Source organism: Pinus tabuliformis, chromosome 9 (assembly GCF_031772625.1).
Source record: "Pinus tabuliformis cultivar Carrire ecotype Pingquan chromosome 9, CPIR1, whole genome shotgun sequence".
NCBI lineage: Eukaryota > Viridiplantae > Streptophyta > Pinopsida > Pinales > Pinaceae > Pinus > Pinus tabuliformis.
The window spans coordinates 1,245,090,664-1,245,111,625 of NC_142307.1; the positions used below are offsets into that span (position 1 = coordinate 1,245,090,664).

General features: G+C 34.5%; 1 protein-coding gene across 1 annotated transcript in view; it reads right to left on the reverse strand.

Annotated features, from left to right (window-relative positions):
* Positions 1-19,741: 19,741 nt before the first annotated feature.
* Positions 19,742-20,962, reverse strand: part of LOC149153082 (exocyst complex component EXO70A1-like) — an 8,240-nt gene continuing 7,019 nt past the window's right edge. The window contains exon 3 of the mRNA XM_089443693.1: positions 19,742-20,080. Coding sequence (XP_089299819.1) covers positions 19,742-20,080 — 339 coding nt within the window. The remainder of the gene's footprint in view (positions 20,081-20,962) is intronic.

Consider the following 20,962-nt stretch of genomic DNA (forward strand, 5'->3'; position numbering starts at 1 on the left):
CTCTTAGTCACTCCATGGAAAGGAAAGATAGTAACTGACACCCCCCAGTCACTCTCATGAGCTTGCATCCCAGTGACTGTAAGATTTTTTACTTTGTTTTGTGCCAGAGACCCCGAGATCTGAGCCAATTTTTCAGGGCTAGGACCCAAGCCTCTGCCCAAAACTTAATCAAACTCTCAGAGATAATAAATAACAAGAAGAAAATGCCTTTGATGCAAAACTTGAACAAGGACCTAACCTAACCCATCCTAACCATGACAGGAATTTCATCAAACACATCATGAACATGTAATGTATAGGTCATAAATACACATGTGAACATAGGGACCTCATACTTATCTGAGAATCGTTAAGAAGGTTTGCTTCCCTCTCACAATAGTTGTATTATCATCTATTAGGTCATACATTCATTAAGCATTCATTTACTAATTAAAACATGATGATATCCATAATTCAAGTTTGTCATAAAACCATGCATATAACCAGCATATAACTAGAATAATAAAAATGATAGAATAGCCATAAAAGCCACACAATAGAATGTACATTTACTCATGAAATACAAGGGAAAAGAGCTCTTATTAACATTTGTAAAATCTAACTAAGTCATGTACTTCCACATACCACCTGACCATATATTGGGTTGAAGCAAATCTTTCTTTCAGCCAGTCACCCTCATGCCATATTCCAGGCACGAACGTGGGACTTGCAACAAAACCAAATAGTTCTTCTCAAGATTTACCTTGTATCCTGCTATTACTGGTCAAGGGATTCCTAGGCCTGAAACCCTCATCTATACAACCAGGATTTACTTTGTATCCTGTCATTACTGGTCAAGGGATCACTAGGCCTAAACAAGCATGGATGCCTCTAGATTTATTCACCAATACCTTGAGTAATTTTCCCATCACCACCCTAAGGCTTTACCATGTATCCCGCCATTATGGTCAAGATATTCCTATGCCTTTGGGAATTTTCATAAGACCACCTCACCCAGTTCCAAAATCATCCAATAATTAGATTCAACCAAATGAAAGAACCCCATCACACCATGACTATTTGAAAATGGCAAGATAAGGCTAAAATCACTATCGTACCTGGAAAAATCCATGACAATGACAGCAAGAGAACTAAATACACACATGTGTGTACCATGCATGCCAAAACTAGAAAGGAAATCATACATGCAACTCAATAATTGCAAGCAATCATGTTATAGTCGCTTGATCCAACTCTCCCTTACTTGATCTTTGTTTCCTTGTCCTTCCTTTGCCTTCCTTTTTCCAATGCTAGAGTACTCCAAGAATGCTCTCAGTGTATAAGAGTGTGAGAGAATATAGAGAATAGAGAGAGAACTCCAAAATTGAACTGACAAAAGCTTAGACTGACAAAAATTGTGAATTGGTCCTCAAAATCCTTTTTATTAATGAGGCCTCTATTTTCTTCAATTTCCATTATTTTCCTTCAATTTCCTCCTCACATGCAACGTGTGACCTTTCACCTTCCTTTTCTCTTAATTTCCTTTATTTTCATAAATAAAATGCCAATTAATTCCTCTGCCTTTCCAAATCTTTTTCCATTTCCTTTTTCAATTTCCCCTTAGCCATAATAAACCAAATGAACACCCACTAGGACATTTTCCCCAATATTCAACTTGGAATACGTGTCTCATCACCTTGGTCTTATTTTCCCTCTATTAACTTTATTACCTGAACTCTTAACCCTGGGTTATTACAGACCCCTCCCCCTTAAGGGAACATTTTCCTCAATGTTTTATGAAACCTAAAACCAACAAGGCTGCTGAAAATCAAAACATACTTCCCATGGAGCTTTATAACTTAGCTTGATGCAATATTTACAATATCAACCTACTGAAAATAAAACCAACATGAAAAACATAAAAGCATGACACCATACATATGTACATATACCAAAACTCATTTTCCTTCACTAGGAAATAATAAAGGATACATAGCCTACATCTAATGAGTCATCTCCCATGTAGCTTCATTGGGCCCAAAGTGCTTTCACTGCACTTTAACTTGCTTGATTACTCGATTTTGGAGCATGAGCATCTTTTGTTGCAATATGCACTGAGGTTCTAGCTAGAATTATCCTTCTAGTTCCACCTGCAATACAGACCAATCAATAACACGGTTAACATCCTTTACATATTTTTTAAGCAATGAAACATGGAAAACATCGTGGACTTTCACTTTAGAAGGCAGTGCAAGTCTGTAGGCCACTAGTCCAATCCTCTCAAGGATCTCGAAAATCCCGCAATATCGAGATGTCAGCTTCGCACATGACCCAATCCTCAAGGAGTTGTTCTTGGGCTTAATGCACAAGTACACATGTTCCCCAACCTGAAACTCCTTAAATTCCCTGTGTTGATCTGCATAAATCTTTTGTCTATCATGTGTTTCCTTTAGATTCTACTTGATAACTCGCATTTTCTATTCCATCTCTACCAACATGTCTGGTCCTATCAACACCCTATTCACTGGATCACTCCATCTGATGGGAGTATTACAACTCTCCCCATAGAGTGCCTCAAACTCAACCAGTGGTAGATACTCTTCCCACTTCCGTTGTTGGTGCATAACATACATTCTCAACATATCCTCCAAAATCCTATTGACCCTCTTTGCTTGTCCATCTGTCTACGGATGATAAGTTGTGTTGTAGTCCAACTCTATACCCAAACCTACAAATAACTCCTTCCAAAACCTAGAAGTGAACTTAGCATCTCTGTCTAACACAATACTATTCGGAACACCATGAAACCTCATTATCTCCCTATTTAAAACATGTGCTACATCACTAGCTGAATAGTAGATTTCACTGGAATGAAGTGTGTTACCTTTGTCAAACTGTCAACCACAACCATAATATAATCATGTTGTCTAGATGTCTTTGGAAAACCTGTCATGAAATCCATGGAAATGACCTCCCATTTCCACTCTAGAATTGGAATCGGTTGTAGTATACCACCTGGATGCTTACACTCTACTTTTACCTATTGATAATCCCAACATCTAGCCACAAATGTTGCCACTTCCTTCTTTATATTCGTCCAATAGTATAACTTCTTCACCGTTTTCAATGTCTTTTGATATCCCAGATGACCTGAATATGGCTTAACATGAAACTTTCTCAAGATAAGATTATGAGTTCACTATTGTCTGACACATAGATCATGTCCCTAAATCTGACCAAACCATATACTGTGAGATGATAATCTACATCCTACTCACTTGTACCCTGTTGTTGTAACTTGTTCCTAAGCTCCTTATATTTTTCATCCTGTTGTCTTGCCTGTAAGATCCAATCCTGTAAATTTGTCCCATATGAACTCATAAATGTGATATGATTTACCATTGCTCTTTTTTTCTCCTTTCCCTTAATGTACCTAATCTCAAAGTAAAACTCATTGATCGTGGTCAACCATCTAGCTTGCCTTGCATTTAGATTCAGTTGGCCAAATAGATATATCAATCCATTTTGGTCACTCATCAATACAAAACTCTTGCCAATAAGATAATTTCTCCACATCTTTAATGCATGGATGATTGTTGCCAACTCAAGATCATGTATCACATAATTATGCTCTCACTCATTCAATTTTCTTGATTCATAACATACCACGTGTCCCTCCTACATCAAGACTCCAACAAGTTCTCTCTTGCAAGCATCTATACACATCACAAACTCTTTATTTGGGTCCACAATCTTGAGAACTGGAGCATTTGTCAACAACTGCTTCAACTACTCAAAACTTGATGACATGTATAAGGAGCTTAGGAAATGATGTAGTAGGATAGGAAATTTGTGATAAGTTCCTAATGAACCTCCTATAATAACTTTCTAATCCCACGAATGATCTGACCTCATCCACATTCCTAGGAGTTTCTAATTCCATGATAGCTCTTATCTTTTTTGGATCCACTGTTATTCCTTCCTTGGAAACCACATGTCCCAAGTAATGTACCTCTATCTAAAAGAAACTGCATTTACTAAGCTTGGCATACAACTGATGCTCTCTTATCAATCTCAATATTGTTGCTAAGTGTTTGGCATGATCTTCCTCATTCTTAGAATATATCAATATATCATCAATGAATACAATAACAAACTTGTCCAGATAAGGACGCAACACACTATTCATCAAGCACATGAAAGTAGTTGGAGCATTAGTCAAACCAAAAGGAATTACAACAAACTCATAATGCCCATACCTAGTTCAGAAATAAATCTTGTAGATTTCCTCTTCTTTGAGGCATACTTGATGGTATCCTAATCTCAAATCAATCTTCGAGAACATTGTTTCTCCCTTCAACTATTCAAACAAGTCATCAATCCTCGGTAACATATACTTGTTCTTGATGGTTACCTTTCTCAACTGCATGTAATCAATGCACAATCTAATAGTACCATATTTCTTCTTCAAATACAATATTGGTGCACCCCATGGCAATACACTTGGCCTAATGTATCCTTTGTCAAGCATTACCTTCAATTGCAACTTCAATTCCACTAACTCTAGAGTGCTCATCCTATATGGTTCCTTTGATGTTGGTGCTACCCCTAGTACCAACTCAATAGAAGAGTCCACTTCCCTGTGAGGCAGAAAATCTAGAATCTCTACTGGGAATACATCCTGGAACTGCTGCAAAACCAGATACTTCTTCAATAAATCTGCATCCTCAACTTCCTTACCTTTGTCACTAGAAATATGTACTGCAAATAATACACATCCTTTTTTGTGACTATGTTTGGCATACATAGATGTAACCATCCTCATTGATGTTGCCTTCTTCTTACCTTACAATATTCTTTTTTCTCCATTGTCGTCCAGACACTCAATTTCCTTTTCATAAAAATCCACCTTAGTCCTGTGAAAATACAATCAATCCATACCCAATAACATATTGCATGATCCCAATGGAAGCACATTGAAATGTGTTGATGTAGGCATACCATTCAACTCAAATGCACAAGCTATTATCTAGCGATGAACTATCTTCTTAGTACCTATAGCCAACTGCACTAACCAAGACTTTGCATGCACTTATTTATTGAAACCACACTTATCCACTAGGTTAGGGTTAACATAACTATAATTAGATCCAAGGTCAAACAAAATAAAAACAACTTGATCACAAATCTTACTGTCCATCTCAATATTAGATGCTTAGTGATTTTCCTGCATGTTATCCAACTCTGCATAGATCCGAGGAATGATTTTTCCAACATCCCCAATTGTTATGCTTCATGTGCATTATAAATCTGAGGCCTACCACCCTAATATGATAAACAATCCTTCTTGATATGATCATTTCCACATATCCAACACTACAATTGTCCCTTATGCTCGCCTTTATTCTGCTACCCTCCAAGTTGTGACCCATGTCCTTGTTCAACTACATTAAACTTCTTGTAAGGAACCACATTCTCCTTCTCATTTTCATCCTGAGGTCTTGTTTGCTTCGGTGGACACTTTCCCTTAGATTTTTCTTTCCCTTTCCAACCTTGCTGATACTTTGTCTTACACTTCGATCACTCATAACATTGTTCCAACTTTTTGATGGCTATCTCCAACGATCTAGGCTCATCAAACTCAATCATGTCTTTGAACGCTACCAGAAACCCACTAATGAATCTTTGAATATTTTTTTTCTCCTCCTTAATATAAGGCACATACCTCAACAACTCCGAGAATATGCTAGTATACTCCTCATCGATCATAGACCTCATGTTCAACTCATAGAACTCCTTCACCTTGTCATCATAGTAACTCTCAGATAAATACTTCTTCTTCAAATGTTTTTCCAACTCTCTCCAAGTAAACTCATCTTCATGAATGCCTCTGACATTCTTCATGTCTTCCCACCAAATGTTTTCTTTACCGTTAATACTGAAGGTAGCTATCCTAGCTTTCACGTTCTCTGAATAGTCATGTAATTTGAAGAACTTATTCATCCCAAGAAACCAAGCTTTTGCATCCTATGACTTCTTCATTTATCCATCTAATGTAGGTGTCTTGTCTTTCTTGAACTCATCAGGAAAATATCCCCTATCACTCCTCCTATAAGGATGATAGCGATGATGACCATGGTACCTGTCTAAACTAGAACTAGAATAAATCCCATGTCCACTACCTCTCCTGTCAAGTGTATCCAAGAATTTTTCGTCCCTGGCGGTATCATCCTTTTCCGACCTATGCCCATCATGAGAGCTGCTACCATAGGCTCCATTAGTCTTATCCTCTTGTGGATGATTGACCCTAAGCGGTCCCTGTCTCTACAAGTCCGAAAAACTTTGAAGGATAACTGCATTGACCTCTACTTGTTTCTCCTATGCCCTAGAAATTATCTCTTGTGATTGAATGATTCTATCATTATCTACTTTGCAACTTCTTATTTCTGCCTTCAAACTTCTCAAATTGTTTTCTATGTGAGGAGAGTACTCATCACCATGCTGCTCATATGATCTATAGGGAGAATCTCGCAAGCTATAATCCACCATTTTCCTAGTCATCTTTGATCCTCTTCTTCCTACAAGTTTACCATGTCATCTAAACCAAAATATAAACATACCCAACATACCTTCACATAGTTCAAGGGAGGATATCTCGTCTGCAAGGTCAACCAGATCAGCACAATACATGTATAATCATAATCATAATAGTATATAGACATCATGCATGACAATACCAACTGCATACCATGACCTCACGCATGAAAACCATTCCCATAACAATACATGCATAACAACATTTAGACACTGACATGTATAATGAACACATAAATCACCGACATGTGTGCATGACAAACACATCCAAACAAAAACAACATCAAATTCTACATGACAACACAACTACAACAATGACCATCACCATGCATACACATCAAGCACATATACAACCTACATTCATGCATGACAAACACATTATGCCCATCTATTCCAAGGTTGACCTTTGTTATGATACCAATTTGTAACACCCTCCTCCCACACTTACCAAGCTTCGGTCCACTGAGGTAAATATGTGACGAAGAGTTACTATGATATGATTCAACTCCCTAAGTACAATTAAGGAAGTGTAACCAATGAACCAAAACTTTACAAACCTCCCTCAGGTGCTACAGGACCCCTAAGAGATAACCAACCACCTCAAGTTCCTAACCCCTGATTTAAGTTATCTTTTCACTGACCTAGGCTCTCATTCACTCCAATGACAAGGCAAGCCATCGACTAAGACCAGGGAAAAATTTAGGGGCTAATATTCACAAGCGGACTAGTTTTCCATGATTTTTCCAAAAAAAGATTCGTTAATTTCCATTTTTTCTAAAAAATATTCGCCCAAATTTTATAGTAGAAAATTGTTTTACCTTAAAAATCGCCAAAATTTTATATAAAGACTATATAAAATTATTAGAAATTTGAATACTTTTACAAAAATATTTCCAAACATTTTACAAATTTCATATTATGTACTAGTGAGATTCGCCAAGGTTTCTAAACTTCAAAATAAATTCCCATCCTTAAAAATTTTCCTGACTGAGACCCCCCTGTCTCTCTCATGAGCCTACATCCCAACAAATGTAGCCTTTTTACTCAGTTATGTGCTAGTGACCCCGCGATCTAAGCCACTTTTTTAGGGCTAGGACCCAGGCCTCTACTCAGAACTTAATGAAACTCTCAAAGATGATAAATAACAAGAAGACAAAGCCGTTGATGAAAAACTTGAACAAGGACCTAACCTGACCCATCCTAACCATGATAGTGATTTCATCAAATACATCATGAACATGTAATGTGTAGGTCATAGATACACATCTAAACATAGGTACCTCATACTTACTTCAGAATCGTCAAGAACGTATGATGCCCTCTCACAATAGTTGCATTATCATCTATTAGGTCATACATTCATTAAGCATTCATTTACTAATCAAAACATGATGAGAGCCATAATTTAAGTATGTCATAAAACCATGCTTATAACTACCATATAACTAGAATAATAAAAATGATATAACACCCATCAAAGCCACATAATAGCAAGTACATTTAATCATGAAATACAAGGGAAAAGAGTGTTTATTAACATATGAAAAAGCCAACCAATTCAGGGACTTCCACATACCACCCAACCATAGCTTGGGCTGAACCAAATATTTCTTCAACCAATCACCCGCATGCCATATTCCAATAATGAATCTGGGACTCATAACAAAACCAAACAGGGCTTCTCGAGCTCTACCGTGTATCCCTCCATTACCAGTCAAGTGATTTCTAGGCTCAAAACCCACATTTATATAACCAGGATTTACCATGTATCCTGACATTACTAGTCAAGGGATTCCTAGGTTCAAAAAAAGAACATACATTACAGGCTTTACCGCAATCCCACCATTACCAGTCAAGGGATCACTAGGCCTAAACAAGCATGGATGCCTTTGGATTTCTTCACCAATAACTTGAGGAATTTTCTTGTCTCCACCTTGAGGCTTTATTGTGTATCCCCCCATCACTGGTCAAGGGATTCCTATGCCTTCGGGAATTTTCCTAGTATCGCCTCACCTAGTTCCAAAACCATCTATCAATCCATCTCAATCAAATGAAATAACCCCATCACACCATGGCTATTCGGAAATGGCAAGGTGTTTGGTGAATTAATTTTTATTAATTTACTTCATTAATTTTCAACCAGGATTCCTGTACTTGTGAAATGTATGTGCACTATATATGCTAGGATTATTCTTGTGAATTAATTGATTCTAGAAATGAAACTAATTCTAAGCATGGACACAAATTGGAGAGTAACTATGCACATGTTCTTTCAATCTAAAGTTATATTAAATTCTAATTAGCTTAATTGAAATCTACTTCTTTGCAGAAATTGAAAATCTATCTTGAGTTCCAGAATTCAAAACTTTCTTCTAATTGTGTGAAAGGAAAATGTTTAGAATCCTAATTTCAAGAAAGAAAAGATCTAATTCTATTTTGCAGAATTCAAATCATTCTACACTAACTTGCAAAATAAACTCTTCTACTAAATTGCAACAAAGAAAATCTAGATTAATTGCATGAAAGAGAAATTACCATAAAAGGATCTACTTGCAAAGAATGAAATAAAAAAAATATTTACAACTTGAGAATGATTACTTGTGTGTGTATTTATCCTCTAAAGAGTGTTTCATCAACAATTAAGAATTCAATTTAAGCTACGAAGTGATTAAGTGTTGGAAAGAAGATGCATTCAATGATTGAAATATTTTTAATGATTTTCTATTTATGAGCACTCTGCAATCAAAATGGGAATTGTCAGAAATGAAACTATAATGGAAACAAATTCTGAAGGAAACTAGAATAGTAAGGATAACAATGCAAAACAAAACTAAAAATAAACCCTCACAGCTCAACAGGGGGCCCTCCCATGAGTGCAGGTCAGCTAGTAATCAGAAAATCTTCACGCACACATTGAGAAAAGTAGCTTATATTAAACTAAAACAGAGTATATTGGTCTTCACAGTAAAACGACTATAAACTTCAATATATTCCAAAATTATGTCTCTGGTCTCGGCTTACAGCCTTTATACAAATTTTATAAAACGATTTTGAGATTTTTATGCCTACACAACATGTGTTGTTTTGATATCTATGAGATATATGCGATTCAAAACTCAATCTCTTTATGACTTGCTACTGAAAGAGAAATTCATAGGAGATTCATCTCGATCCAAAATCTAAGAGCTGAACAGGACTTCAATCTCGCTCTCTTGATATTTTTATATTTCTCTGCTTGATCGCTACACGTCGCTTTCAAATTTTGACTTCTAGATCTCTCAATCCTCGTAGCTTGCCAACTTATGTTGGTAGGTGGTTATACATATGGTGGAAAATTTCCATCTCCAGGTAATCTTCATCCTTTATTTGAAGTGCTGCAACCTGTCTAACAATAAGCATTGTTGCGGAAACTAATATTGGCTGCAGAATGTTTGTAATTTCGTTATTGTAATAATATTTTCATTATAATTCATTAAGAAGTAAAGATTGTAATTATGGATGATGGATACCTTTTTGAGAGTTGAACTTGACCTTGAACACGTTGAGATTGCTTCGAAATAGTGATAAGAAGATGAAATAAGAGGGAAAAAAGGATATTCAAAAAGAAACAATTATAGACTTCAACATTCCCCCACACCAAAGGTTTTGCATGTCCTCAAGCACTAAAAATTTGAAATTGTCTCTTATTTTCCCTTTTAGTGAACGATATCTGAAGCCTGTACAAGCACATCATTACTAGTGCTTGATTTCTTCTTTTTAATGTCGAAAGTGGTCCTTGGTTTCTTCATCAAAATTCTTCTTTGTAGTTCTCTGATTTTGTTCTTGAGAAACTTGTTTTTAACCTTAAGTTTCTTATTCTTCTTATACAAATGATAGAGGTGTAGAAGTATATTATCATTTTGGGTTCTGAGTATCTCATTTTTAACTTTTCTTTCTTCGCTTTCCTGTATTAAGTATTTCTTAAGAACCTCTAACTCATATATGTCTTGCTTTATTTTTTCTTCAATTATGTGTTCATGTTTTGCATTTTGTTTTGTTGTTGAAGTTTAACCCATTTCATACTAAGAAAAATTTACCTTTTTTGTGCTCTTTGTTCTAGAGATTCCACATAAGCATAAATTTCTTGCTGGACTGGATCAATTTTTGGAGTTTGTCTTGTTGGACTGACTGTGTCTGGTGGGGTATTATACCCTTCATCTTCAAGATCGATCATCTTTGATGACTCAATACTTGACATTTTTGAAACTATTTTGCTTCTCCTCAATTTTATTTCTAATCTCTTAAAGTCTTGCCTTTTTGTTTTATTATCCTTTGTTTCCTTATTTTTATCAGGTAATTTTTTGTTTAAGCTAGCTTTCTTTATTCTAAGGTCCTGTTTTCCTTTTTCCTATTTAATTTTCTCAAGACACTAGGATAGCAATGTATCATCTTCAAATCGATCTCCAGGTGTTTCAATTACATTTTTCTCTTGAATTTCTTCTTCAACTTTCTCTTTCCTAGGGTTATGGTTTGACTTTATTCAGATTCTTTTAATCCTGTCGTTTTTTTCTTCCTCTGAAGATTCTACAAAATGGTTTCTCACTAATAAATCTTTCCAATTATCTCATTTAGCTTATAAATGTGTTTCTACAAGAATCTTGATGAGTCCATGATGGTAAAGAGAGTTATCAATGGACCTGGACTCTCTTTGTATGCTAAATGCCATTTTATTTAAACTTTGAAGCAGAAAGTAAGGAAAATTAATCTCATTTCCATCAATAAAATGCATCATAAGTCTGGCATGGTAAAAAAAACATTGTCCCAAATCTTCCTTCACATGTTACAATTTTTTGAATAATGAGCAAGAGATTTCTCCATTTTCCTTTTAATGCAGTAACTAGAATACCCTTTTTGAAAATGGATAAATCCATACCTGGTTCTCTGAGGAAATGGACCCAATCATTCTCTTTAATTATTCTATTTTTAAACCATCTTTCCCCATTCCTTGGTAGTCTTGTTGCTTCTTCCATAATATATTCTGTGAGGATGAGCTTTATGTCTCCTATCTCTGCTTCCACTCCATCAAATGCTCGAGCGAAGGCTTTGGTAACTTCTGCTTCATACCCATTGAATTTTTTGAAAACTTGGAGCCACCCCTCCTGTTGCAATTGATATTTAACCCCTAGATATGCTTGGGGAATTTTTACTCCATTTGGTTCAGAATGAACAAGTGTTCCCATGGTGAGGAGAAGTCTTTGCCTTGACTGTTTCTTTCGACTAGGATAATTGTAGTTTTTGAAAGAGGTATTGAACGAAATGTGAATTAGGAATGAGCAAATGGATATGACACAAGATTAAATGATAGTGAAGTAAGGCATTTATTGGAGAGGTAGTGTTGTGTTTAAATTGTACTTCAATTTCCCAGATCCAATTTCAAAGGACCAGTGTCGTGTTTTAATTCCAATCAGACTTGATATGACTAGTGATGTAATGATGAGGAGATATGGTATAACAGTTATGAATGTGATGGAAAATATATAAGGTCTTCAACTTGTTAATATAATCATCCATGAATTAAAACCTAAGCTCTTATATGAAATATAAATTAAACATTATTACATACATTTATTCTTATGTTCCCTGATAATTTTTCTGTAGAATTTGAATTTGGTTGCAGAATTGAAGATTGGCTGTAGAACGATAGGAATTTTGTTTCTTCTTTTATTATCATAGTTTCTTTATTTGATCAGGAGAAAACTTCTTTATTGTTGTTGTTGTTGTTATGATTAGTAAAAATACTGACTCTAATGAATATAGCTCGGCACCTTAAAAGAAAAAGAAGGACAAAAAGAAATAGGGACAAGAAAAAAGGTTTTGAAAATCTAAACTACTAAGAGATCTTGGTTTTCATTTAAGATTTTTTGTATAAACATGCCAACATAGTTGGTTTTCATGTTTATATTATTATTATTATTATTATTATTATTTTGAAAAATTACAATGAAGTTGGAGAGTGAGGAGAAGAATCCCCTTCCTTGACCAACTTGAATTTAGAATTCTCTTGCAAATATTTGACAAATTATTCTCTTGTTAGTGGTTTATGATACAACCTTAATCTATGACCATTAACAAGGAAAATAATTTGTTCATCATCAATATTTTTGATTTTGACTGCTCCATTATCAAAACTAGTTCAATCTCATAAGGACCAAGCCAATGAGTTTGAAATTTTCTTTGGAAATATTTGAACTTGGAATCAAAAAGAAGAGCCCAATCACCTTGCTTGAAATTTTTAGCTTTGATGAATTTGACATGCCACTTAGATATTTCTTTTTGAACTATTTTGGTTCTTTGAATAGCATATTGTCAAATTTCATCTAGCTCATTCAATTGTGCCAATATCTATTTCTAAGATTTTGATAGATCAAGGCCCAATTTAGCTGCTATTATGAAGGTCTCCACTTGGAATTCAATTGTAAGTAAGAATTTATTTCCATATATAAGCTCATAAGGAGTATGTCCAGTTATATTCCTCCACGTAGTTTGGTATGCCCATAATGCTTCTGGAAGATTTTCTACCCAATCCTTTCTGTGCAAATGCACAATTTTGGTAAGAATTGCTTCAAGAACTTTGTTGGTAGATTCCACTTGTCAATTGGCTTATGGATTATATGGAGTAGACTTTGGATGCTTGATTTTGTACTGCTCCATGTTATTTTGCAACAACTTTGATGTGAATTGGGTACCTTGATCTGTTACAATTTATCTTGCAACACCAAAACGAGTAAAGATATCCTCAAAAATAAATGTAACTACAATATTTTCAGTTGCAAATAAAAGAGGTTTAGATTCTACCCATTTTGTAACATAATTTATGCAAACAGATATTTACCTTTTCTGATTATATGGAGGATTTATTAGTCCAACAAAATCTAGAGCCCATTTTTCAAAGGGTTCTACAAGTACCAGTGGTTGTAGAGGCATATCATCTGAGGGAATGGGCTTCCCCATTCTTTTCAACTATCACATCTTTTAACATATTCTTTGGCATCCTTGAAAATGGATGGCCAACAATATCCCAAAAGAAGGATTTTGTAAGCAGTTCTTTTACCAAAAAAATGTCCTCCACATGGCTCATCATGAAAATCTTTCAAGATTTTAGGTACTTCATCTTCTCGAACACATCTTCGGATAATCAAATCAAGTCTAGTTTTATACAATTCTCCATCTATCCAGGAATAAGGTGCACTAGTTTTGATCACTTTTTTCTTTTCTCTAGCTGATAATTGTGGAGGTAAGTTTCTTGTAGCCAAATAATTAGCAATATCTACAAACCATGGTGTTTTAGTAGATACTACAAAAATATATTCATCAGGAAAGTTATCTTTTACAAGAACATCCTCATTATTATTCTGCATTCTAAAAAGAAAATCAGCAACTGTATTTTCTTTTCTTGGTCTATCAAGAATAGTAATGTTGAATTATTGTAGTAATAGAAACCATCTTGTAATTCTGCCATTGGTGATTAGTTTGTTCATTATATATCTAATGGTATAATGATTTGTATGAATGAAATTTTCATAACCATTAATGTAATGATGAAATTTATTAATGGCATGAACAACAACTAAAAACTCATTTTCTGTTACAGTGTAATTTAACTCTGCAGGATTCAATTTTTTACTTGTGTAATAGATAGCATAAGGAGTTAAATATTTGTATCCCAAGACAACTCCTAGCGTTGTATCTGAAGAATTAGTATACATATGGAAAGGAAGAACCCAATTATGTCCTCTTAAAATTGGCACTTTAGTAATTGTTGGGACTCAGAAATGTCATATTTTCATCCACCTTTTTCTTCACTATTCCTTACATTTCATCATCCCATTAACCTTTTATCATATCATTTTCATACATACATTTGGGTTTCACCTTCTTATTTTCGATTTTATTCATTTTCTGTATTACAAGTGAATTTATGATTAAATATTAGAAAATATACATATTTTTATATATATCTCAAGAATATGTGAGTTTTGTGATGTGTAGGAAATTTGTGAAGAATTAACATCTCCTCCACCATATTAAGGAGATAATTATGCAAGCCTATTCCTAAGGAGAAAAGCATGGAGGATTTGATTGGCATATCTTATCCAATTCCTAAGGAAAAAAGCATGGAGGATTTGGTTGGCATATCTTATCCAATTCCTAAGGAGAAAAGCATGGAGGATTTGGTTGGCATATCTTATCCAATATATGTGAGAGATTTATGGAGGATACAAAGGGATCATATTTTGTAATAATGGGAAAGTAGTTTAAAATGCTTGAGAGATTTGTGGGATCATATCTTGTAATAATGGGAAATTAGTTTAGAGTGCTTGAGAGAATATTGGATATGTAATTATGAGAAGGTTATCTTCCTCATGTATATAAGAGAGTGCTCTCTCTTCATTTTAATAATGAAGGATGAATAATGGAAAGGAATTCTTAGTTTTTCATTTTTATGCTTTCATGATTTGTAACTTGGTTCTTGTAATATAATTTGACATAGTTTTATTGTTGTGAGCTCACATATGTTGTTTGTCATTCAATTCTTCACATGTTGTATTGCTTTTCCGTTATGCAATTTCCTACTTTCATAGTTAATGTTTCAATGCATTCCTAGATTAATTTGATTTCAGTAATTTAGATTAGATTAGTTTCACTTCAGTCCTACATATATAGTGCATGTGTCTCGTAAGTCTACGGACCTCGGATTGACAAATTAAATAGTTGGGCAAGTACTACAACAGAATTAAACGAACATAGTTTCACCCAACAGTAATCTTTTGTTTCAATATCTCAATTGCTTTCCAAACAAATTCACAATATTTTGTAAGGAGTTTTAAAAGTGGAGAGGCTATTTTTGTGAAATTTTCTATGAATCTCCTATAATATCCAGTAAATCCAAGAAAACTTCTAACATCTCTTTGAAAAACAGGAATTGAAATTTTGGAAATTATTTCTACTTTAGATGTATCCACTTTAATTCCATCACTCGAAATATGGTGGCCTAAAACAATCCCTTCATTGAACATCATAAAACATTTCTCATGGCTTAATGAAAGGTTTTCCTCTTTACATATAACAAGAACTTTTTCCAAATTTTCCATAGCTTCTTCAAAAGTATTACCATACACAATAAAATCATCCATGTATACTTCCACACAATCATGAATTAGATCATAAAAAATACCTAAGATTGCTCTCTGAAATGTGGCAGGTGCATTACATAATCCAAAGGGAAGAACCCTATAGGAATATGTTCCCCATGGACATGTAAAAGTAGTTTTATCTTGATCTTCTGGTGCTAGTTGGATTTGGTTATATCCACTAAAACCATCTAAAACTGAAAAATACTTATTTCCTACCAAGGTATCTAATACTTGATCTATCAAAGGTAGTGGAAAATGATCTTTTAAAGTAGCTTTGTTTAATTCCCTATAGTCAATGCACGCTCTCCATTTTCCATTTTTCTTAGGAACAAACACTAAAGGTGATACCCATTGACTATCTAATATTGGATAGATAAAATTAACATTAAGTAATTTTTGTAATTCCTCCTTAACAATTTCTCTCAGATTTGGATTCATCCTTCTATGAAGTTGTCTAACTGGTTTGAAATTTTCTTGAATATAAATATGATGTATACAAGTTTTAGGATCAATCCCTTTCATGTTAGTGTACTCCCATGCATAAGCAGAAGAGCGTTTTTGTAGCATCTGTATCAGTTTTCTCTTTTGAAATTCTTCCAAATTATTGTTAATGTTCAATGTTTTATCTGAAAAATTCTACTTAAGAATTGCCAAACTTTTCCATAGAATGTAAAGCCATTTGGTGAGATGATAAATATTCAATATTGCATTATTCCTGAAAACTTTGATCTTGCTCACAGTATGAAGAAGAATCATTATTATTCATTAAATTTATCAATTGATCTTCTTCATCTAATTGTGAAAGAGTATAAACTAGTTGCAAATCATTAAAGTCTTCATTGTCATCATCTATCCAAATCTCACTTTCTACTTTAGTTATTATTTTTGTAGGATGATACAATGTAAATTTCTTAGTGGAAATTCCATCAGATATATACATATCACCAAATCTATAACTTATGAATGCATCAGTTGTAGCTAGCCAAGGTCTACCAAGGATCAATGGATGACCTCCTAAATTATTCTTCACGTTAAAATCATGAAATCTATAGGATATTCCCAAGGATTTAGAGACACAAACACATCTTCTAATACTCCATCTGGTTTGATAACAAATCTATCTACTAATTGTACTAATGTAGGAGTATATTAAATATTAAAAAGATTAAGTTGCTCCATTGGTTGTTTACTCATGATGCTAATGGTTACTCCTAGATTAATTAAAGTGTTTGGAATCTCAACACCATTGATATGAATTTTCACCATGGGACTATGTTGTAGGCTTGAAATGTTTGCCTCAACATTTGGGGAAAACGACCTGGTCATGACCTTAGAGCATATCCTTTTCTGTTTGGAATGGTGGTTCCAACTGGTTAATTTGGGTCCAATTACCCTTTCTCTATCTTTGTTGGCTTATGGTGTCTCTATTAGTTTCCAATAGAGAAGAAACATCAGATCAACCCTCTTTTTGATCTCAATTAAGAAAGTGATCATTAAGATGATCTAGGGCTCAGCGAAGCCACAACTAAGTTCAACCTTAAATTTAACCTAAACTACTCTAACCTAACTAACCTCTATGATATTAATTTAATATTAATCATTAATATTATATGATACTATGATAATTAGGTGCTAATACTTCTTCTAATTCTAATGTTAATATAAGCCCTATATTAAGTTAGGTTAATATTAGTTGTTAATCCTAAAGTAAAACTATGTTAACATTATCCTAATATTAAAGTTATATTAGTCATTAATCTAATTCAATAAAAAATTATGCCCATGTTAATATTACCTAAATAAGGTTATGTTAATTTATAAATCTAATGTAATCTATAATATTCTATTAGCAAAATTAGATCTATATTATTATGCTAATATCAATCTTATATTAAATCTAAGAAACAATATTAAACAAATGTAATACTAAACTATTATATCACTAAACTACTAAGATATAATTTAATGACACTAAATACCCACTTTAATTCTATAAAGTAAATATAACTATCTACATATTCTAATTGCTTTGCCATAAATATATTTAATAGTATAACTAATTTTAATTCTAGTGCTATTATATACTAGCATTTTCACATATTCGTGAAAAGAAAAGCCGAAGCGAAATCCCATTTAGCATAGTTTTATATAAGGTATCTCTTGAAAAACTCTGATATCGTTATACTCCTGACCTCCGATGGACCACATTTTACCATGTCAAATATCGCAAGTTTTTTCATTGGAACTTTTCCGACATAGTTGGTTCACCCCCCGGACCCGATATAGAATTTAAATCTTCTTTATGATCCATATCGTGTCTGCTCATTATATCGGGATTTTTAATAATTCCGCAAGTTGTAAACTTTGATAGGCTGAATTTAATTGTGATTTATAATATGATCGGGTCCATTTCCATTTATCGGTATTTTTACAGCGACAATTCCAAAAAGCTCTAATATCCATTTAACAAGCGGATCTGATAAGAAATTTAACTACCATGTATTAAGACATCAGATCTGCACCTGACCTCGGGACTTTTGCGATGGTTCTTGTTTATAAATCCCTGATAGCCCAGATCCAATATGTAACTTAATTATGGTTTATAAACGATAACGGGTTCATAGCATAATATCAGAACTTTTAAACGATTACATGTATAAACCTCTGATGCTTCTGATTCTCTGATATACTACTCTGCCTTCCACCTACTTATATCTTCTCTCTGCTCATATATCTTCTCTTTGCTTACATTTTTTCAAGATGCCATGAATTCCAAAGTATTTTTTCGCCACTGCAACAATCTCAAGTGACGTGATTGGAATTCGATATACTACTCCGCCTTCCACCTGCTTATATCTTCTATCTACTTATATATCTTCTCTATGCTTACATTTTTGCAAGATGCCAAGATTTCCAGAGTCTTTTTCCAGCACTGCAACAATCTCAAGTGATGTGATCGGAATTAAAAACCCTTGTGAAAAAGTTGAGACCACAAGCATTGGTTGTTAAAGGCATACTTTAACTTGACAGAATTTTTTCTATCATGTACTTTATGTATCTTGGATCTAACATATGTTCTTAAAAACAAATGTAAAACCTTAAAAGGGTGGTTGTAAGAAAGTATGATTTTATAGGTAGGAGAAACATGGATAAGCATGCACAAAGTTACTTAAGTAACCTGAAAATGCAGGCAGAAGGAGTTCCTGTTTGAAAATCAAATTCTTGCGGGAAACTTTTCTTTCAACTGTCAAAGAAACTTACAGATGCATTTTACATAACATAAGAACCAATAAGCAACAAGCAAGTAGTGCCAAAAATGACCAAAAATTAAATATGCATGTCAAATTCAATCTTGAAAAATGTCTCAGATGGTCTTTTCCCAACACCCCAAATCTTTCGAAAACAATGGTTCCTTGCGAATATCTCAACACATGTGTAATAAATCAAGTATGGATGGAAAAATATCTAAATCCATTCTTTGGTAAATGGCAGGAAACATCAATTCCATTGGCATCTAACTCCATGTGATGAAAAACGACTACCTATGTCCATGTGTGGTGATGGTTTTCATAGATTATGGTTAAACATACAGCTTGTATAGAGCACAAGCAAGGAGTCAAGTATTCACAATGTGAAACACGCTGACAATTAATTAAACCCTCAAGCATTAGGGTTTGAGTACAATAATGAAACTTCACCAAATAACTACACTGCGTTTTGTGGGAAATATATGTGTGCACTGAAAATTGACATGAGGAAACTATTTTGTGCATAATTCATGACAAGTGCTTATAATCAACAGTATTTCCCAAGAGTGAAATGAATGTTTAAGCTTATATTTACAGATGGTAGTGGTTGCAGGGTCTTAATCGTGAATAACAATTTTTGCTAATATGAAGGATCTAAATGTGATGACTGTAATTAGGATCATCACTATGATGATATATCACTCCACATTAATACCTTCCTTCCTTACTTCTAGGGTCTCCTTGAGTTCATGGATGACGGCTTGCCTTAAACAGATTCAAGAGATGAGCTTCCAGGTCATCAGGTGTGTATTTAATATACATCTCAGAGTGTCCGCCATTTTCCAAAGATCTCCTGAATCTGCCCAAAAAGGACCGATAGGCTGGTATCCTTTTCTTTATGATGGATTTCCTAAGCTCCCCTTGGAGCTGCACATCCGGCACCATCCAACCTGAATGCTTCCTGAGCACATCCTCAAATCCATGATTTAAACCCTTGAATTTATCTTTCATGGCATCTTGTGACATCTCACTCACATGAGTTGCCTCATCTCTCAAATAATCGAGGACCTTCATCCAGGCCCCTCGCTGATAGCATAACATTCTTAAATGCGGAATAAACTTTTATGCCCAAGAAAAATTACCTCCAACCATTGATGTTAATACCAGTAATAATTCTGGATTCTGGGAGCCTCCACCAGTAGATGAGTTTGCAGGCACCAATTTTTCAGTCGAATTCTCTGATATGGCTGGGTCTTGAGAGGGGAATTTGAATGTCAAATCTACTCGTCGATCCTAGGATAATTTCTAATCACGATGAATGTGCAATGCTCTTTCAAGAGCTGTTGATTCATACCATATTCCCTACATTGTACTGCTGCCTGAGTGATGAGATCACCTGAACCCGAGGTATCAACATCTTTATTCCAGAGAACAATTCATCATATGAATTGTGTTCGGATAAGTATCCAAAATAGAATATGGAATTACTTTAAGTGCCTCCTCGAGCAGTCACTGTTGCATCCATTCTAAGTTTCCAAATACCAGGCCCAGTTTCTGAGTGAAATAAATCAAGGCTTTCACTACTAAGAAAATACGCCAAAGCAGGTTGCAGTAGGAATTGAACTATGAGCACTCAGCTGGTTGCAACAACGGCATGTATTGCATGTACTACCAGATAAGAAAATCTGAAGGCACTTCCAAGCTCTGCTCTTTCAACTTGATGTTGTAAAACTGAAGGGAATTGAGTTAGTGAGCTTGGGGACCAAACAGAAGAATTTATAGCCAAGCTTCCGTCAAGCTTCTAATGGCTATGTGTCAAGTGTTCCACGGATCATGGTAGAGAACTGCATAGGGAGTAATGGACTACTCCAGGAGCTCCTAACCAGAAATTAATTTAACTGCACATAGTTTCCTGAATTAATGGAATCGGTTGGCAGACGGTTTCCATAATAAATCGGCGGTAAAGGG